Consider the following 22,316-nt stretch of genomic DNA (forward strand, 5'->3'; position numbering starts at 1 on the left):
TGCACCAGGACACCCAGATCCCCCTGCCTCCTCTCTCCAATTAGATAATTTTTTTTAAGGTTGCCAACATCAGACTGAGAGGACAAGGAATTCCTTCTCTCAAACGGTTGAGAGCCTTTGGATCTCTTTCCCGTGGAGAGGTGAGACATAAATTTCAGACTGAGGTTACTACTTCCTGATCAGTCTGGGAATTGATTTGGAGGGGCTGGTGTCGGACTGGGGGTGGACAAAGTTAAAAATCACACAACACCAGATTATAGTCCAACAGGCTTATTTGGAAGCACTTGCTTTCGGAGCGACGCTCCTTCATCAGGTGGAATTGAGGATTATGGGGAAAGAGTGGGAAAGTGGACGTGAGGGATGTTGGATCAGCCGTGATCCTATTGAATGGCAGAGCAGGCTCAAGGGGCCGAATGGCCTCTTCCTGGCTCCTATTTCTGATTGTCTTTATTCTTTTTTCCAGTTTGGGAAATTTCACCCTTTCCCACATTTGCCAGATCACTCACTTAACCTCCCTATACCCCTTCGTAACTCATATGCCTATCTATCTTTGTCCCAGCAGCAAGTACCTCCCACACTGTCAAGGTAAAACACTGAAAGGTATTTTAGAACCAATGAATCTTTTTTGTGTGAAAGGTTAAAACACGAAAGGGGCCTGAGTACAAACCTCTCACATACATAGACAGGTACACACATGACCCAGGGGTGATCCCGCTACATATGAACATACAAATCATGAATCATATGAGCTGGAGTTGGCCATTCAGCCCATTGAACCTGCTCCACCATTTAATACGCCAATGGCTGTAACCTTGAATGTATACTCCTGATGACCATCTCACCACCTCCTCTTGATTATCCACCTCTGATTCAAAGCTATTCCAGGATTCTGCTCTTTCAGGAAGAGCGTTCCAAACACCCACAATCCTCTAGGAGAAAAAGATTCCAAAGGGCTGACTATTCACCTTAAACGCATCAAGAAGGGGAAGTGTTTCACCTTCCACTCCTCAGAACTAGGGCAAGAAATTCAGACTTCAACCAAGGCACATAGGTTTATAGGGTGGCACGGTGGCTCAGTGGTTAGCATTGCTGCCTCACAGCGCCAGGGGCCTGGGTTTGATTCCAGCCTTCGGGCAACTGTCTGTGCAGAGTTTGTACATTCTCCCCGTGTCTGCGTGGGTTTCCTCCGGCTGCTCCGGTTTCCTCCCACAGTCCAAAGATGCACATCTTTGGTGAATAGGCCATACTGTTCAGGGATGTGTAGGTTAGGTGCATTTGTCAGGGGTAAATGTAGGATATTAGGGTAGGGGAATGGGTCTGGGTGGGTTACTTATCAGAGGGTCGGTGTGGATTTGTTGGGCCGAAGAGCCTGTTTTCACACCGTGGTGATCCTATGATGCTAGCACGGGAAGAGAAAGCTGATTGGTTGGGCCATCATTGGCAGCACGAACGGTTAACTGTCAATCTTCATTCTCTGACTGGGCAGGTAAACTCTGATTGGACAGGGTGTTGCCATGCCAACGCAGCAGAGATAATCACTTAAGATCAGCAAATGAGGAGGCAGCTGCTCTGCTCCCGGGATTTGTTCTTGCCAAATAAATGCAAACTGCTGTTAACAAAATGCAGCAGGCATTGTGGGAACAGCAAAACACAACCCCCCTGACCCCCCGGGCAGGAGATGGTCATGAAGTGGCCATGTGACTGGACTGTGGGCTCAAGGGTCACAGATTCTGGTGCGTCTTCACCTGGAGTATTGTGTGCAGTTTTGGTCGCCATACTATAGGAAGGATGTGGAAGCACTGGAACGGGTGCAGAGGAGGTTTACCAGGATGTTGCCTGGAATGGTAGGAAGATCGTATGAGGAAAGGCTGAGGCACTTGGGGCTGTTCTCATTGGAGAAAAGAAGGTTTAGGGGAGATTTGATAGAGGTGTACAAGATGATTAGGGGTTTAGATAGGGTTGACAGTGAGAACCTTTTTCCGCTAATGGAGTCGGCTGTTACTAGGGGACACAGCTTTAAGTTAAGGGGTGGTAGGTATAGGACAGATGTTAGGGGTAGATTCTTTACTCAGCGGGTTGTGAGTTCATGGAATGCCCTGCCAGTAGCAGTGGTGGACTCTCCCTCTTTATGGTCATTTAAGCGGGCATTGGATAGGCATATGGAGGTTATTGGGCTAGTGTAGGTTAGGTGGGCTTCGGTCGGCGCAACATCGAGGGCCGAAGGGCCTGTACTGCACTGTATTTTTCTATGTTCTATGTTCTATTCGAATCCCACCACAGGAACTGCCGGAATTGAAATTCAGTTTATAAATTGAGAATTGAAAGCTGGACTTAGTAACGGTGACCATGACAACCATTTGCTGATTGTTCGGAAATCCCATCCTGTGAACACCTTCAAGAATAGATGTTCTGCCTGGTCAATGTGACCACATGGTGTGTCAACTGCAACTCAGTACATTGCCCCCTCAGTCTGGAGTCAGACATTTTTGCGTTGCGTTTCAGAGAATGTTCCAGATGAGGTATTTATTATATTGAGGACTTGCTTGATTAGATGTAATGGATCCCCAGGGTTAGTATATAGAGGAAGAGGAGGGGAACTTCCAAATATCTGGAATCCCCATATTTACCTCTCAGTTATAGTTTCACCAGAACAAAGAGCAGTACGGCACAGGAATAGGCCCTTCGGCCCACCATGTCTGTGCTGACTATGGTGCCATTCTAAACTAATCCCATCTGTCTGCACATCCCTCTATTCCGGAAAAATAACAAATGCTGGAGATCACAGCGGGTCAGGCAGTCTCCATAGAGAGAGAGCAAGCTAACGTGTCAGATCTAGATAACTCTTCATCAGAAATGTTAGCTTGCTCTCTTTCCTTGGATGCTGCCATTTTGAAGAAGGGTTACATCTGAAACATTGACTTCTCTCCCTCCTGATGCTGCCTGCCTTGCTGTGTCCCCCTCCCTCCTGATGCTGCCTGCCTTGCCGTGTCCCTCTCCCTCCTGATGCTGCCTGCCTTGCTGTGTCCCTCTCCCTCCTGATGCTGCCTGCCTTGCTGTGTCCCTCTCCCTCCTGATACTGCCTGCCTTGCTGTGTCCCTCTCCCTCCTGATGCTGCCTGCCTTGCTGTGTGCCTCTCTCTCCTGATACTGCCTGCCTTGCTGTGTCCCTCTCCCTCCTGATACTGCCTGCCTTGCTGTGTCCCTCTCCCTCCTGATGCTGCCTGCCTTGCTGTGTCCCTCTCCCTCCTGATGCTGCCTGCCTTGTTGTGTCCCCCTCCCTCCTGATGCTGCCTGCCTTGCTGTGTTCCTCCAGCCTCTTGCCTGTCTACATTGGACTCCAGCATCTGCAGATTGTTTCTGGTCTCTAACTGCTGCGATCTAAAGCGTTTGTGGCTTTCAGAACAGATTCCAGCAACTGCTGTAGTTTGTTCCTCCCTGTAGTGTATTCCCTGCCTGTTTGTGTGTTTGTCCAAATGCCTCTTAAACATCACTATTGTATCTGCTTCTCCCCGCTCCTCTAGCAGCGGGTTCCAGGCACCTACCACCCTCTGTGTAAAACTAACCTGCCTCACACATCTCCCTTAAACCTCCCCCCTCTCACCTTAAACCTATGCCTGAGCATTTGACATCTACCTACTGGGGAAAAAGACACCCAACACGACAATGCCCCTCGTATACGTCTATCAGGCTCTAAACAAACCATTACCACATTTTAATATTTGCCGATGCCATCTGTGGTGGGATGCTGACATCATGGTGTGTCCACTGAGACTCAGTGTATTGCCTCTTTTGTTATTCATTCTTAATTGCCCTTGAACTGAACGGCTTGCTGGGGCATTTCAGAGGGCACTTAAGAGTCACCATGTTACTGTAGGCCAGACCAGTTAAGAACAACTGGTTTCCTTCCTTAAAGGTAATCCGTGACCAGATACCACTTCATTACAATTGTCAAGGCTATGGATCTAATGTGCAACAGTGGTACTAGTGTAGGGAGTGTATTGCTGCCAGTGCAGATTCAATGGGCCAAAGGGCCTCTTTTGTAGTGTACGATTCTATGACAGTAGTTATATGGTCATCCTTAGACTACCTGCTTCTTAAATTAAAATTTCACCATTTGCTATAGTGGGATTTGAACTCACTGCACCAGAGCAAAGCTGGCGAGTGTCCAGTCCAGTGACATAACCACAGCACCACAGCCTTCCCTCCAGCTGCTTGTATTAGGGTTGCTGGATTTGAACCAGTTCCTACAGATGTACCTCATGTGGATAGCATCATGAACAGGGCTGAATAGCCTCCGCCTGGGCAGCACATTTCAATGGCCTTGCCCAGTCAGACATTTCATTTCTTCAGCATCCTCAGCACTTCAAAATATTCCAGGAAAGTGGAAAACAAAAGTCCAGCAGGAATGTTCTGGGGGATTACTCATGAATTAAGTATTTCCCGACAGCGAGTGGTTGGGAAGTGGAAAGTGTTGCCTGAGAGTGAGGCCAGTCGGGGATATGAAGAGGGAGTTAACTGTTTGTAATGGGAGAACGTCCAGGGCTATACAGACTGGGGCAGGGAAATAACTCAAGAGCATTATTCAGTGAAAACTCCTGTGCAGACATTAATGGCACAAAGCCCTTTGTCAGTCAAGGAAGGATTCCGTGATCCAGTGAAATCTTGGACAAGTCACTCTTAATTCCAACAGATTCTTCACAGGAACATTATAATGAGCTATCGGAAAATCTTATACGCACAGTCCAGGGCACAGTGTCGGACTGTAATTACTGACACATTTCCCCCGGGTACCCCCTGTAATTACTGACACACTCCCCCACCCCGAGTCCCACCATAAATACTGACACACTCTCCCCAGGGACCCCCTGTAAATACTGACACACTCCCCCCCCGGGTACCCCCTGTAATTACTGACACACTCCCCCGGTGACCCCCCCTGTAAATACTGTCACACTCCTCAGGGGGACCCCCCTGTACATACTGACACACTCCCCTGGGGACCCCCCTGTAAATACTGACACACTCCCCAGGGGGACCCCCCTGTAAATACTGACACACTCACCCCCCGGGGATTGCCCTGTAAGTAGTGACACACTCCCCCCGGGGTCCCCGTGTAAACACTGACACACTCCCCCCCCCTGGGATCGCATGTCAATACTCTCACACCCCCTATGGGGACTCCCCTGTAAACACTGACACACTCCCCCCAAGTACCCCGCTGCAAATACTGACACACTGCCCCCAGGATACCCCCTCGTAAATATTCACATACACCCCCGGGGACCCACCTCTAAATAATGACACACTCCCCCCCCCCAGGAACCCCCCTGTAAATACTGACAGACTCCCCTGGGGACCCACCTGTAAACACTGACACACACCCCCCAGGTACCCCTCTGTAAATACTGTCACTCACCCCCCGGGAATCGCCCTGTAAATACTGAAAACCCCGCCCCCGGGGACACACCTGTAAATACTGACACACTCACCCCGGGGATCCCAATGTAAACACTGATCCACTCCCTCCCCCCCGGGGACTCTCCTGTAAACACTGTCACACTGCCCCTGGGGACCCGCCCCCCTGTAAATATTGACACACTCCCCCTGGGGACCCACCTGTAAATATTGACACACTCCCCCTGGGGACCCACCTGTAAACACTGACACACTCCCCCTGGGGACCCACCTGTAAATACTGACACACTCACCCCGGGGACACCCCTGTAAATACTGACACACTCACCCCGGGGATCCCAATGTAAACACTGATCTACTCCCCCCCCCCCCCCCCCCCACCGGGGACTGTCCTGTAAATACTGTCACACTGCCCCTGGGGACCCACCCCCCTGTAAATATTGACACTCTCCCCCTGGGGACCCACCTGTAAATACTGACACACTCCCCCCAGGAACCCCCCTGTAAATACTGACACATTCCCCCCTGGTGTCCCCCCTGTATATATTGACACACTCACCCCAGGGACACCCCTGTAAATACTGACACACTCCCCCCGGGGAACACCCTGTAAATACTGACACATTTCCCCTAGGTCCCCCCTGTATATATTGACACACTCACCCCAGGGACACCCCTGTAAATACTGTCACACTCCCCCCGGGGAACACCCTGTAAATACTGACACATTTCCCCTGGGGACCCCCCCGGAAACATTGACACACTCACCCCACAGACCCTCCTGTATATATTGACACACTCCCCCCATGCATCCCCCTGTAAACACTGACACACTCCCCCCAGGGATCCCCCTGTAAACACTGACACACTCCCCCCAGGTACCCCTCTGTAAATACTGACACACTCCCACTGGGATCCCCTGAAAATACTGACACACTCCCCTGGGGACCCCCCTCTAAACACTGACACACTCCCTACGGGGACCCCCCTGTAAATATTGACACTCTCCCCCTGGGGACCCATCTGTAAATATTGACACACTCCCCCCGGGAATCCCCTTGTAAGTACTGACAGATTCCCACCGGAGACCCCCCAGCAAATACTGACACACTCCCTCCGGGACACTCTCCTGTAAATACTCTCTCACTCACTCCGGGACCCCCCTGTAAATACTCTCACACTCACTCCAGGACCCCCCTGTAAATACCGACACACTCCCCCCGGGGACCCTGTGTAAATACTGACACACTCCCCCCGGGGACCCTCCTGGAAATACTGACACACTCCCCCTGGGACCCTCCTGTAAACGCTGACATACTCCCCCCAGGGACCCCCTTGTAAATACTGGCACACTCCCCTCGGGGTCCCCCTGTAAATACTGACACACCCCCCCCCCACCCCCCAGGAACCCCCCTGTAAATACTGACACACTCTCCCTGCGACCCTCCTGTAAATACTAACATACTCCATGCGGGGACCCCCCTGTAAATACTGACACACTCCTCCCGGGACCCTCCTGTAAATACTAATACAATCCACGCGGGGACCCCCCCTGTAAATATTGACAAACTCACCCCGGGGACCCCTCCTGTAAACACTGACACACTCCCTCCGGAACCCCACTGTAAATACTGACACACTCCCCGTATGTACCCCCTTGTAAATACTGACACACTCCCCCCAGGGACCCTCCTGTAAATACTGACACACTCCCCCCTGGTGTCCCCCTGTAAATACTGACACACTCCCCCCGGGGTCCCCCCTATAAATACTGACACACTCCCCCCAGGGACCCCCCTGTAAATAGTGACACACTCTCCCCGGGGCTCCACCTGTAAATACTGACACACTCCCCCCAGGGACCCTCCTGTAAACACTGACACACTCCCTGCGGGGTCCCCCCTGTAACTATTGACACACTCCCCCCAGGGACCCCCCCTGTAAATACTGATACACTCCACGCGGGGACCCCACTGTAAATACTGTCACACCCCCTACGGGGACTCCCCTGTAAACACTGACACACTCCCCCCCCCCCGGGTACCCCCTGTAAACACTGACACACTCCCTGCGGAGTCCCCCCTGTAAATACTGACACACTCCCCCCCCGGGAACCCCCTGTAAATAGTGACACACTCCCCCCGGGAACCCCCTGTAAATAGTGACACACTCCCCCCTAGGGACCCCCCTGTTAACTTCCCCCTGGTGTCCCCCTCTAAATACTGGCACACTCCCCCCGGGGACCCCCCTGTAAATAGTGACACACTCTCCCCGGGGCTCCACCTGTAAATACTGACACACTCCCCCCAGGGACCCTCCTGTAAACACTGACACACTCCCTGCGGGGTCCCCCCTGTAACTATTGACACACTCCCCCCAGGGACCCCCCCTGTAAATACTGATACACTCCACGCGGGGACCCCACTGTAAATACTGTCACACCCCCTACGGGAACTCCCCTGTAAACACTGACACACTCCCCCCCCGGGTACCCCCTGTAAACACTGACACACTCCCTGCGGAGTCCCCCCTGTAAATACTGACACACTCCCCCCCCGGGAACCCCCTGTAAATAGTGACACACTCCCCCCGGGAACCCCCTGTAAATAGTGACACACTCCCCCCTAGGGACCCCCCTGTTAACCTCCCCCTGGTGTCCCCCTCTAAATACTGGCACACTCCCCCCGGGGAGCCCCCTGTAACTATTGGCACAGGCCCCTCGGGGGCCCCCCTGTAACTATTGGCACAGGCCCCTCGGTGCCCCCCCTGTAAATACCGACACACTCCTCCCGGGGCCCCCTATAAATACTGACACACTCCCCCCAGGAACCCCCCTGTAAACACTGTCACACTCCCCCTGGGGACCCCCCTGTAAATATTGACGGACACCTCCAGGGCCCCTCCAGTAAACACTGACACACTCCCCCCCCCCCCGGGGTCCCTCCTGTAAATACTGACACACTCTCACCGGGGACCCCACTGTAAATATTGACACACTCCCCCTCGGTACCCCACTGTAAATTCCAACAGTGGCTAAAGCAATGTCCTGTATAGCTGCAACATGACCTCCCAACTCCTGTACTCAATACTTTGACCAATAAAAGAAAGCATACCAAATGCCTTCTTCACTATCCTATCTACCTGCGACTCCACAGCTATGAACCTGCACCCTGAGGTCTCTTTGTTCAGCAACACTCCCCAGGACCTTACCATATAAGTCTTGCTAAGATTTGCTTTCCCAAAAATGCAGCACCTCACATTTATCTGAATTAAACTCCATCTGCCACTTCTCAGCCCATTGGCCCATCTGGTCCAGTCACCATGGTGGAGTGATTAACGTTGGGCCTGGTGAAATGGCCAGATGTGGATGAGTGCAGAGATATCCAGAGAGGCTGCCAGAGCTGAGAGGGATCGGGAGGGGTGGTGTTGGTGTTCCGATGTGAAGATAAGGATGGCCCTGTAGCCTGAATGGGAGCGAGTGTGGGTGAACGAGCCGGGGAGGGGGGCTGAATGAGGCGAAACACCACACAGCTCCAAAATGGTGACTCACCGGAGAGAGCACGTCTCCATCGTAGCGACGGACTGGAGTTGGCTTCCGCCGGTACACGGGCTCCTGGTATTTCTTGTGGTGCTTTCTCCTCTTCCTCTTGTTGTCCTTCTGTCGTATTCTCATCAGCTGAACCCGCCGCTGCCTCCTGCTGATAAACACTGGGAGTGACACACACAAGGATCAGTCAAACTCACCTTCACGGTCACGGGCTTGGGCATTTTGCCAAGGCCTGAACTCCCACACCCCTGAAATATATCCCTTCCTTCTACCCTCTCCATGTTCATGCACGAAGGGTAACGTAGAACAGAATACCCTTCATTGTCATGTGTACTGCAGCACAGTGAAACGTGTCTAACAATGTCGCCTCTAATGGCACCACCTTCAGTACAAGCACCCGCATCCAAAACTTAGATACAAAAGAGGAGAACAAAGAAAAAGTACGATCATTGCTTACAGTGTCTAAAAAATAAGTTAGAAATAGGATAGTTATAACAGAGTTAAAGTTTTGGTATTACAGTCTGGTATAGAATTTCAGGTGGATAATACATTGCAGCAGCTCAGTTAGCACCTGGTCTGACTGCGTAACCAACAATGGATATAGTTGGAAGTTTCTGGAACGTTCCATGTTTTTATCGATTGGCATCCAATGGGATTTTTTTCCTTCATTCTTTCAGTGAAGGCGAGCATCATGAACAAGGCCGGCATTTGATGCCCATCCCTGGTGAATTAAGAGCCAGACATGACCACTCGGCCCCTCAAGCCTACTTCCCCATTCAGTAAGCCTGGGGCTGATCATAGAATTGGACAGTTAAGCCATTCGAGCCATTATGTCTGTACCGGCTCCTGAAAGAGGTACCCAGCTAGTCCCGCTCTCCGGCCCTATCTCTATAACACTCATCCCTTGCAAATACATATCCATCTCCCTTTTGAAACCTCCTGTGGAATCTGCCTCTCCCACTCTCCCAGGCAGGGCATTCTAAATCCTAATCATTCCCTGAGTAAAAAGGTTTCATCTTTCAGCTTTCCCATTCCAGAACTGGTCGGAAGGGTCACATTAATAATGCTTTCTCTCTGCCGATGTTGCCAGACCTGCTGAGTTTTTCCAGAAATTTCTGGTCATCTTCAACTGCACTTTCCTACATTCTCTCCATGACCCTTGATCCCCTTCCTGGTTAAAAATCTATTTGAGTTTGAATATACTTCCTAATCCAGCCTCGGCAGCCCTTTAGATTACTTACTGTGTGGAAACAGGCCCTTCGGCCCAACAAGTCCACACCGACCCGCTGAAGCACAACCCACCCATACCCCTATATTTACCCCTTACCTAACACTACGGGCAATTTACCTGCACATCTTTGGACTGTGGGAGGAAACCGGAGCATCCGGAGGAAACCCACGCAGACACAGGGAGAACGTGCAAACTCCACACAGCCAGTCGCCTGAGGCAGGAATTGAACCCGGGTCTCTGGCGCTGTGAGGCGGCAGTGCTAACCACTGTGCCACCGTGCTGCCCACAGCCCTCTGCAGTAAAGAATTCCACAGATTCACTCCCATCCAAGAGAAGAAATTCCTCCTTGTCTCTCTCTTTAAATGGGTGACCTCTCACTCTGAGATGATTCCGTCTGGTCCTAGACCCCCCCCCACGAGGAGAAACAACATCTCCATATCTACCCTACGAATTCCCTAAGAATCTTATATGTTTCAATAAGGTCTCCTCACATTCGTCTGAGCTCCAGTGAATCCAGGCCCTACCTACTCAGCATCTCCTCATCAGACAGTCCCTCCACCCCTGGGATCAGCTGATTGAACCCTCTCTGGACAGCTCCCATTGTTAAGCTATCATTCCTCAGATATGGTGCCCCAAACCTGTTCACATTGTTCCAGCTGTGATCTGACCAGATACCTTTTATATTTTTTTTTGTGCTATTTTTACACTCCATTTCCTTTGAAATAAAGGCCAACATTTCATTTGTCTTCTCTATTACTGGCTCTTTGTGATTCATGGACGAGAACTCTATGACTCTATGTGCTGTAGCTTACTGCAGTCTTTGAGATCCTCTATCGAGGCATGCTTTTTGAAACCAACACAGAAGTTGCTGGAAAAGCTCAGCAGATCTGGCAGGCTGTGTGAAGAGAGAAATCAGAGTTAACGCTTCGGGTCCAGTGACCCTTCCTCCATTTTCCTTGCTACAGGCATCACCCAGTTTTTGAAAGTTTGCTTTACGCCATTTCGCTTTTACTAAAGACCTACGTTAGTACCTGTTTTGGCTAACTGGAAGAAACCTGAAAAGGATTTTTGCTTTTACGAGAAAAGGCTAAATCTTTCCCGTATAAATTAATGCTTCTTCACTTTACGCCATTTCGGTTTACAAAAGCTTTCATGGGAACGCTCTAGTTTCGGGGAAACCTGTATCGCATCCCAATGTCCGCGTGGTGAGGCTTCACCAGCCTCTGTAGGCCCATTACCCCCGGTTACAGGGCCTACCTTCTGTATGAGAGTAGCCTTCTGCTGTGACTTTAAACTGCACCAGGACGCCGAGAGAGGTCAGCACCGGCCAGACACCCAAGATGACCCAGCTGTACCAGCAGACGGGCTGCACTGGAGCGACCTTCACCCTCTCGTAGATGTACTGCACGAGCTGGAAGAGCTCAATGAAGTAATCCACTGTCACGGTGATGACGGCGCTCCCGAAGACGGCGGTGGACAGCACGGTGAAGAAGCGCTGCCACTGCAGGGTTAGCACCGCAAAGAACATTCCGGCACCCAGCAACAGGCCGATGGGGACCCAGACGGTGTGGGGGTGGTAGAACTGCTCCAGCACCACCAGCGTCGCCAAGGCAACCAGCAGACCCAGCAGCAAGCCCACCATGAAGAGGCCGACGCTCCGCACCAGCATGGTGACCAGGCCACAGAGGATGCCAATGCCCAGGCCGATGCCCACGCTGACCTCCATACTCAGCTGCGTGTCCAGTACCCTCTCCTTGTAGCACAGCATGAAGATGACGATGGAGCCGAACATTAGGCCAGTGAGGAACATGATGGCTTTGAAACAGCGGTAACCTAAAACGCAAGGAGTGAGAAAACAACCATCAGGAAAACCTCTCGGTTGTAAGAAAGGTGTAAAGATCCCAGCTACTAAACAAGTCCTACAGAAAAAGGATAAGAAATACATAAGGTCGAGGAGTAGGAGTAGGCCTTTCAGCCCCTCTGGCCTGCTCTGCCATTCAATAAGATCATGGCTGATCTTAGGATATCTTGGGTGGCATGGACAAGCTGGACTGAAGGGTCTGTTTCCGTGCTGTATATCTCTATGACTCTATGTCAGCATTAATGCCACCTTAGTGCCCATTCTCCAAATTACTAATTAAAAATGTGTCTATGTCCCCCTTAAATTTACTCGCTATCCCAGCAGCCACCACACCCTGGGGGAGTGAAACTCAACCCTTTGAGAGAAGTCGTTCCTCCTCATCTCTGTTTCAGATCTACTAACCTCGAACCTAAAGCTATTTCCCCTCATTCTAGATTGCTCCACAAGGGGGAGCATCCTCTCTACGTCTGCTTTGTCAATCCCCTTAAGCATCTTATAGACCCCAATTCAATCTCTCATTGTCTTCTAAACTCCAGACAGTATCTGCCGAAACCGCTCAATCTCCTCACGTCTGGAATCAATCTCGTGAACCTCACTGAAATCTGGGTTGAGAGATATTTTTCATTGTTGAATGTGGACCTCATTCACTGAAACACAGGATTCTCTTTAACAAAAAAAACCCAGGAATTCATTGCATAAAAGGAAAGTAATATAAAACACAGAAAAGTTAAAATTTCCACTTCAGGTCATTCTGTAATAACGCCCATTTCATTCACGTAAAATGGCTATAATGTGATTGATAAATTGGGGACATTGTTTGGATAATGCAAATTTTCTACTGAACAGGCAAAGTGATCTTCTATTAGTGATTTTTACCATGTGAGTTTCTATATCGTAAAGTTGCAGAGGAACACAACTGATCGCATTAAAGCAGAGCGACCTGTATTCTGCATCACAACATTTCAAATCCAGAGAAATTATGTTTTTATTTCAAATCCCCAGCTTTGAATTAATTCCTCCTCCTAGTTCTGTTCTGTGAACTGTCAAGTCGTTTTAAATGAAATCCTCATGAAACTGAAAGCTCAAACTTTCTCAGTCTTTTAATGATCTGCTGATTTCAAACTAAACACTCCTGGTTTGGACATGTCACATGCTAAACCTTTACTCGAAAAGTAACAGGCTGATGGATGTAACTTTGCTCGCTGAGCTGGAAGGTTTTTTCTCCTGACATTTCATCACCCTACTAGGTAAACCATTAATGAACCTCCAGCAAAGCACTGGACGTATGGCCCGCTTTATATTTATGTGTTTAGGTTTCCTTGGGTTGGTGATATCATTTCCTGTGGTGATGTCATTTCCTGTTCTTTTTCTTAGGGGGTGGTAAATGGGACCCAAGTCAATGTGTTTGTTGATAGAGTTCCAGTTGGAATGCCATGCTTCTAGGAATTCTCACGCCTGTCTCTGTTTGGCTTGACCCCGATGATTGTGTTGTCTCAGTTGAAGTGGTGTCCTTCCTCATCTGTATGTGAGGATACTCGTGACAGTGGGTAATGTAGGGTTGACTGCACTTTCAAGTTCATTAGCTGCTGTTTTAGTGCGTTGGTGGGTTTGTGGGTTACCATGTTGCCAAAGGGTCTGAGTAGTCTGGCAATCATTTCCAAAATGTCTTTGATGTAGGGGAGAGTGGCTAGGTTTTCTGGACGGGTTTTGTCTGCTTGTTTGGGTTTGTTGCTGAGAAATCGGCAGACTAATGTCATTTACAAAATACCGTGCAAGGACTGTAAGACACTACATTGGACAAACAGGCAGAAAACTAGCCACCAGGATACATGAACACCAACTAGCCACAAAACGACCTGACCCTCTCTCACTAATATTTTTATCTTTTCGCTGATTTTTTTCTGCCGCACTGCCAGACTACTTGTTTTTTTCCTGAAAAAACTAGACAAACTCACATAAAATAATAACACAGGCAACCTAGAAGCACGGATAAACAGCTTATCTGACCCCACCCTCAACAGACACTGAAAAGGACGTCTTAATAAAAGGATTAAATTACAACTTCCGGGATGCAGACAAGAAAGATTTCTTAGCAGCATGAGAAACAACACTGAAAGACAACAAACTCACAGAAGAAACCCAACAAACCATCAGACAGACAGTTGCACCAACATTAAGCAGAAAAAAGGAAGGACACACACTCAATACACAAGAAAGGAAAGCACTAGGAGAATTCAAAAAAAAGATAAAAATCCAAATCATAAATACATTGTTATCCTACCTACAGACAAAGGACGCTTGACAGTCATTTTAAACTGAACAGACTACGTTGAGAAAGTGAATGCACTGCTTGCAGATACCGACACTTACCAACAGGTGGCAGTAGACCCAACCCTACAACTAGAAAATCGAATCACTGCCCTACTCAAAACACTTAAGAAATGTGGAAAATTAAACAAGACAGACTTCCAAAAAATGAAACTAGATGGATCCAACACACCATGCTTCTAGGATTACCCAAAATTCACAAACCAGGATCACCCCTCAGACCCATAGTCTCGCTACCTGGAACACCAACGTACAGATTAGCCAAGGAGCTACACCAAAGACTAAAACACTTAGTAGAAGACTCACACCACTCCATTCACCCCACCCAAGAATTCCTGAACGCCATCAAAGACACCAAGATAGAAGAGAATGAAATATTGGTCTCCTTTGATGTAACAGCCCTGTTCACATCCATCAACATCAATCTGGCCAAGGACTACACTATTAGAAGACCCAAAGACAAATACACCAAACACACAAACTCCATCAGTAAGGACAACATCGTCAAGCTAGTGGACATATGCCTTACCACTCACTTCACCTTCAACAACAAAATCTACAGACAAATCAACAGAACATCCATGGGATCTCCGATATCAGGGTTCTTAGCAGCGGCAGTAATGCAGAGACTTGAGCAAACAGCTCTGCCAACCATCCAATCCAAACTCTGGGTCCGCTATGTGGTTGACACCTTTGTCATCACAAAACAGAACAAATTAGAGGAAACCTTCAAGACTATCAATAATATCCTTACTGGCATAAAATTCACTAAAGAGGAGGAAAACAACAACAAACTGCCATTCCTAGGTGTCACAGTAGAGTGAACAGCCAATGGGGACCTTCAAATCGGTGTCTACAGGAAAACAACACATACTGACCAAATAATGAACTACAGAAGCAATCATCCCAACACTCACAAACAAAGCTGCATCAAAACATTATTTCAACGAGCCAACACACACTGCAGCACAGAGGAACTACGCAGAGCAGAGGAAAATCACCTATACTGTGTATTCAATAAGAATGGGTACCCAATGAACACAGTTTGCCGATTTCTCAGCAACAAACCCAAACAAGCAAACAAACCGCATCCAGAAACCCTAGTCACTCTCCCCTACATCAAAGACATCTCAGAAATGACTGGCAGACTACTCAGACTCTTTGGCATCATTGGTAGCCCACAAACCCAATAACACACTAAAACAGCAGCTAAGGAACTTGAAAGACTCCATACAGAGTCAAATGACTCTAAAGTCATTTACAAAATACCGTGAACTGTAACAAACACCACATTGGACAAACAGGTAGAAAACTAGCCACCAGGGTACAAGAACAACAACTAGCCACAAAACGACATGACCCTCTCTCACTAGTATCCTTACATACGGATGAGGAAGGACACCATTTCGACTGGGACAACACATCCATCCTAGGACAAGCCAAACAGAGACATGCACGAGAATTCCTAGAAGCATGGCATTCCAACTGGAACTCTATCAACAAACACATCGAGTGAGACCACATCTACCACCCCTGAGAAAAAGAACAGGAAATGATATCGTTACAGGAAATGACATCACCAACCCAAGGAAATCTAAACACATAAATAAAAAGTGGGCCATACCACCAGTGCTTCACTGGAGGCTCACTGATGATGTTACCTAATATGGTGACGAAACATCTGAAAATGAACATTTCAGCTCAGTGAGCAAACCTACATCTAGAATCTCAACCTGAGCTACAACTCTTCTCAAAACTCACTAGTGACTGTCTTATATTCCTTTCCTATTTGCTTCTAACCTCATTCAGATCTCCTCCAAAACTGCCCTCAAAGCTTACAGTCCCTTGGTTTGCTGAACTAAAATCAAATCTCGATTCTTCTGAATCAAATGCAAGGTAACGCCTTTTGATGTTTACTCCCACTGTCTTAAACTCCACTGTATCAACAATCTTCCATTTACCATCCAGGGAAGGTTTGCATTCTCTATTAACTCTATTAGGTCACTGTTCCACAAGGACTCCCTGACCTTCCATCATAATGGCAGTCTGTTGACCATTTTCTCTATGGTGTTACTGATGTTGGCATCGGGCTCATCTCAGAGTCAAAGACTGTGGGATCTGTGCCCCATTGTCACTGGCAAGATCAGCATTTATCGCTGATCCCCATTGGCCCTGGGACTGAGCGTCTTGCTCAGCCACTTCAGAGGGCATTTAAGACAGACTGTGGGTCTGGAGTCACATGTCGGCCAGACCAGGGAAAGATGGCAGATTTTCTTCCATGAAAGACATTAGTGAACTAGATGGCTTTACATGACAATTGACATTGGTTACATGGTATTCATTAGACCACATTTCTACAATTCTAAATTGCTAATAAATTCATATTTCCACCACCTGCAGTGGTGGGATTTGAACCGAAATCCCCCTGAACATTAATCTGGATTACTTATCCAGGGGCAATATCACTTGGCCAGCACCTTCCCAGTATGCAGCGGGCAGTAGTACATGGGTGTGTGACACTTTCAGAGGTGCTGCTGTTCAGGTCAGACCTGCCCTCTCAGGTGGGTATAAAAGGTCCCATGGTCACTAAATGAAGAACATCAGCATTTACGCTTCAGTTTTACAGGCAGTATTGTGTACAGTTCAGCTCCTCCTATTAAAGGAAAGATGTACTTGCCCTCAGAGGAGTTCAACAAAGCTTCACCAGAGTGGGGCAACATGGTGAGCACTGCTGCCTCACAGAACCAGGGACTCAGGTTCAATTCCAGTCTTGGGCGACTGTCTGTTTGGGGTTTGCACGTGCTCCCAGTGTCTGCGTGGGTTTCCTCTGGGTGCTCCAGTTTCCTCCCACAGTCCAAGGATGAACAGGTCAGGTGGATTGGGCCATGGGGAATTGCCAATGATGTGCAGGCTAGGTGGATTAGACATTAGAATTACAGGGACAGGATAGGGGTTTGGGTGGGATGCTGTTCAGAGGCTGAATGGCCTGCTCCCACACTGTAGGGATTCCATGATTAAATTCTTGAATAGTGGGATTGTTTTATCAGGAGAAATTGAGGGAAGTGACTCTGTATTTCTGAGATTTTCGAAGGATAAGGGGTGATTGCGTTGGAACTTGAGAAGTTGAGAAGCTGAGATAAGGTGAATCTAGATGGGGTATTACCCTCTCCCTCTCCCCACCCTGAACCTCAGGGTAATAGCCGGCCATTTGGGGACTGAGATGAGGAGGAAATTCTTCACCTTATGATGATGTGATGGTGTAGTGGTAGTGTCACAGGACTAGGATCTGGATTAGTGGTGCTGGAAGAGCACAGCAGTTCAGGCAGCATCCGAGGAGCAGTAAAATCAATGTTTTGGGCAAAAGCCCTTCATCAGGAATACAGGCAGAGAGCCTGAAGGGTGGAGAGATAAGTGAGAGGAGGGTGGGGGTGGGAAGAAAGTAGCATAGAGTAGATTCAGGGCAGAGGAAATGACCTGGGAGTTGCAGTGGGAGAGGGACTCCCTGAGATTCTTGTACAGAGAGGAGGAAAACTTCTTCAAGGCAGGCATCCTTGCAAAAGGATTCGCAGTAGGGTTAAAATCAGCTAGGTAAAAGTTTCCAGCATCTGCAGTCATTGTTTTTACCTAGTGTCACAGGACTAGTCATCCACCATCCCAGTCTACTGTTCAGGGAATAAAGGGTTTGAATCTCACCATGACAGAATCTTGGAAATGAAAAATCTGCATTAAAAAGTTACTTTAATAGTGACCAGGGAACCACTATCCATTGAGGTAAAAATCCATCTGGGTCACTAATGTCCTTGAGGGAAGGAAATTTGCCATCCTGACCCGGTCTGTGGGTATGTTCACCAATCTGGGAAGTTGATTTGCAGACATTTCATTCCCTGTCTACATGAGATCTTCAATGCTTTGGACATCTTGTGAAACCAATCTGGCCTACATGTGACTTAAGACCCACAGCAATGTGGTTGACATAGAACATAGACCATAGAACAATATAAAACTCATTCCTGATGAAGGGCTTAGGCCCGAAACGTCAAATTTCCTGTTCCTTGGATGCTGCCTAACCTGCTGTGCTTTAACCAGCAACACATTTTCAGCATAGAACAATATAGCAGAGTACAGGCCCTTCGGCCCTCAATGTTGCGCTGACCTGTGAAACCAATCTGGAACCCATCAAACCTACACTGTTCCATTCTCGTCCATATGTTTATACAATAATCATTTAAATGTCCTTTACTCTTTAACTGCCCTCTGGGCAATTAGGGATGGATAATAGCCACATCTTAGGAACATATTTAAGACAAAAGAGATGAGATTCTTTGGAATTCTTTAACCCTGTGGAATATCAAACATTTAGCATGACTACACTCTGAATGTGTATTCCATCAGCTGTGGGAAGCCTTTAGCATGTCCTGAGATCACAGATGGTGCTATAGCAATGCACGTTTTCTTTCTTTCTGAATGAGGGAATTCAACATCATACCTTGCCCCCTTTTCTAATATTTATTGCCTCGATGAGGACATAGAACATAGAACATAGAACATAGAAAAATACAGCGCAGTACAGGCCCTTCGGCCCTCAATGTTGCGCCGACCGAATCCTACCTAACCTACACTAGCCCAATAACTTCCAAATGCCTATCCAATGGACTTTTATGAAACATGGCTTGGGCCTTTCACCAAAGCCCATCGTCTTTTTCAACATGCGGGAGTGTGCCTTCAGGTCCATCAGTGTGCGCACAGTGACCGTGAGGCGGACTTGACATGATAGGCCAACATGGTGACCAGGCCACAGAGGATACCAAGATCAAAGATGGCGGATCACAATGGCGGCTCATTGCCACTGTCTCAAGCTCAGTTATGGTTGGGCACCAAAGGTTGACTTTGCCTGTGATGGCTCCCTTCCCATGTCCCGCCAACCCATTCAATGGTCAATCCGTCCATTCTAAGGATGGCTAACAATTGTGACGATACTGTTCCGTAAATGGGTTTATGCTGGCCTTGAATTTTTTTTCTCAGGGAAGTCTTAAAAGTTGTGATTCCAAAATGTCTGGGTTGAACTAATTGAAAACACTTTCAAGTTAAAAAAAACAAACACTTGTACGATGAAAGGGGAGTGGCCAGTCCTCCCAGCTCAGCTTTTCTCATGGTGTGGTTTTGGTTTGGTTTTCACAGTCTGGCTGCTCACTGGAAGCAGGCAGTCAGTTGTGAGGCTGCTGGCCCAAGATGGAAGAAGGTGTCCCACACAGAATGTCTCTGCCATTTCTCTCTCTCCCCCCTGTGTTTGGTTTGACCTTTTTTGCTAAGGGGCTGTTTATGGGGATTGTTGCAGGAAGTTGGAACAGTATCATTATGTTGGGATAGTCTGTTGGGCTTTTGGATAGGTTAAGTTATTCTATACTCTGTTCTCTTTTGTTTGTGTTTCATTTGGTAATCTTGCAAATAATGTTTTGTTTAAAACTAAGTGGATTGACCATTCTCCTGGAATATCCATTCTATTCCTGATTAAAACAATTAGCAAAGGTGGGGTCTGGGCGACTTTCTTGAAATGTTTTGAGGGGCTCAGGACAGGCCCATAAAAGATTGGTCCTGTGATTCCAATTTGAGTCTCCTGTTGTTGGACTCGAAGACAGTGAGTGGTAGGTGTTAGTGCCTTTTAGTGTCATAGAGTCATAGAGATGTACAGCATGGAAACAGACCCTTCAGTCCAACCCATCCACGCCGACCAGATATCCCAACCCAATCTAGTCCCACCTGCCAGCACCCGGCCCATATCCCTCCAAACCCTTCCTATTCATATACCCATCCAAATGCCTTTTAAATGTTGCAATTGTACCAGCCTCCACCACTTCCTCTGGCAGCTCATTCCATACACGTACCACCCTCTGTGTGAAAAAGTTGCCCCTTAGGTCTCAAAATCTTTCCCCTCTCACCCTAAACCTATGCTGTCTAGTTCTGGCCTCCCCCACCCCAGGGAAAAGACTTAGTCTATTTACCCTATCCATGCCCCTCATAATTTTGTAAACCTCATAATGTCACCCCTCAGCCTCCGACGCTCCAGGGAAAACAGCCCCAGCCTGTTCAGCCTCTCCCTGTAGCTCAGATCCTCCAACCCTGGCAACATCCTTGTAAATCTTTTCTGAACCCTTTCAAGTTTCACAACATCTTTCCAATAGGAAGGAGGCCAGAATTGCACGCAATATTCGAACAGTGGCCTAACCAATGTTCTATAAAGCCGCAACATGACCTCCCAACTCCTGTACTCTTGTTGAATTTGGGTGTTGGATTTGGTTGGTGTAAACAGTGCTCAGGATAGCAAGGGCTCTTTTAGTCACCAAGAGCTTTCTGACAGTGGAAGAAGTGACCTTGGGGGTTTTACAAAAGGTGATTAAGGCCCAGCTGCTGGAATTAGCAGACAGTTGGAGTTGGAGCTGCCTTCTTCCCCAAAGAAGGAGGTAAAGAGGTTACAATATTAAGTGATACAGGATCCTCTCAATCTTTGATGTTGAAAGATGAGGAGATATGTACCTCTGAAGGACTATTACCAGAAAAGGTACTAGTAACAGGAATTCACAGTGAGACAAGATGTGCTCAATTATATAAAGTGAGGTTAGAGTGTCCAGTGAAGAGTGGGGAAGTCATGGTAAGAGTACTGGACAAACGCTTAGCTCCAGGAATACAATTTGTCCTTGCTAATGACATAGCCGGTTCACAGGTAGGAGTGCTACCTACTGTGGTTGAAAAGTCAATGGCAACTCAGGCGACTGAGCTATTGCAGGACACACATCCTGGGATCTTTCCTGATTGTGTGGTAATGAGGTCACAAAATCACCAGTTGAAACAGGAGAGATCAAAGAGTACAGATAAGAAAGTTGAAGGGGAATTAGCAGAGACCCTGTTTGATCAGATGGTGGAGACAAGCCAGGAGCAGATAGATGACAAAGCAGACATTTTTAGCTCAGATAAATTAACCGAGTCTAAGCAGAAAGATGAAATTTGTATCAATAGGCACACACAGAGAAAGAATCCAAATGTATCCCTGAATGCTACTATCTTAAAAATGCTGACTAAATGAGGAAATGGAGACCATCACATCTTCAGGCAGATGAGAAATGGGCAGAAGTTCATCAAATCGTCTTCCCAGTGGGTTATAGAAAGGAGGTGTTGTGAGTTACGCATGAACTACTAGTAGGGAGGTCATTTAGGGGTAAGAAAATCCCAAGCTAAAATACAAAAACATTTTTTACTGGCCTGGACTGCACATGGATATTGTTGCATTTTGCCAGACATGTCATACGTGTCAGGTAATCAGAAAATCACAGGCGTAAATAAAATCCGCACCTTTAATACCTGTTCCTGCATTTGAGGAACCTTTTACAAGAGTCTTAATTGATTGCGTAGGATACCTACCTAAAGCATTAACTGGGAATCAATATTTGTTAACAGTAATGGATGTGTCCACTAGATTTCCAGAGGCTGTTCCATGATGCAATATCACCGCTAAAAGGAGTGTGGAGGAATTACTCAAAGTTATCACGAGATATGGACTACCCACAGGAATACAATCAGGTCAAGGGTCAAACTTCACATCAAAATTATTCAAGGAAGCTATGGACAGCTTAGGAATAACACAATTCAAATCGACTGCGTACCATCCAGAATCACAGGGAGCACTAGAAAAGTGGCATCAGATATTAAAGACCAGGTTGAGGGTTTTCAGTCAAGTCCATTCAAATGAGTGGAAATTTCATGATCAGAGATACAAGAAAGGAATCAACCAAATTCAGTTCCATTTGAATTAGTTTTTAGGCATGAAGTGAGAGGACTGCTAAAATTGATTAAGGAGAAATGGGTCAGTCAGAATTCAGGGACCACATATTTGGACTATGTGTCAAATTTTTGGAAAGAGCTAGGGAGTAGGCTAGACAGCAT

General features: G+C 47.7%; 1 protein-coding gene across 3 annotated transcripts in view; it reads right to left on the reverse strand.

Moving 5' to 3' along the window:
• tmem198b (transmembrane protein 198b) overlaps nt 1-22,316 on the reverse strand; it is a 150,367-nt gene that overhangs the window by 6,083 nt on the left and 121,968 nt on the right. For all 3 annotated transcript variants that reach the window (XM_060828241.1, XM_060828239.1, XM_060828240.1), the window contains 2 exons: nt 11,450-12,025; nt 8,965-9,122 (listed from right to left, as the gene is read on the reverse strand). In XM_060828241.1, the coding sequence (XP_060684224.1) occupies nt 8,965-9,122; nt 11,450-12,025 (734 nt within the window). The remainder of the gene's footprint in view (nt 1-8,964; nt 9,123-11,449; nt 12,026-22,316) is intronic.

Source organism: Hemiscyllium ocellatum, chromosome 7 (assembly GCF_020745735.1).
Source record: "Hemiscyllium ocellatum isolate sHemOce1 chromosome 7, sHemOce1.pat.X.cur, whole genome shotgun sequence".
NCBI classification, from domain to species: Eukaryota; Metazoa; Chordata; class Chondrichthyes; order Orectolobiformes; family Hemiscylliidae; genus Hemiscyllium; species Hemiscyllium ocellatum.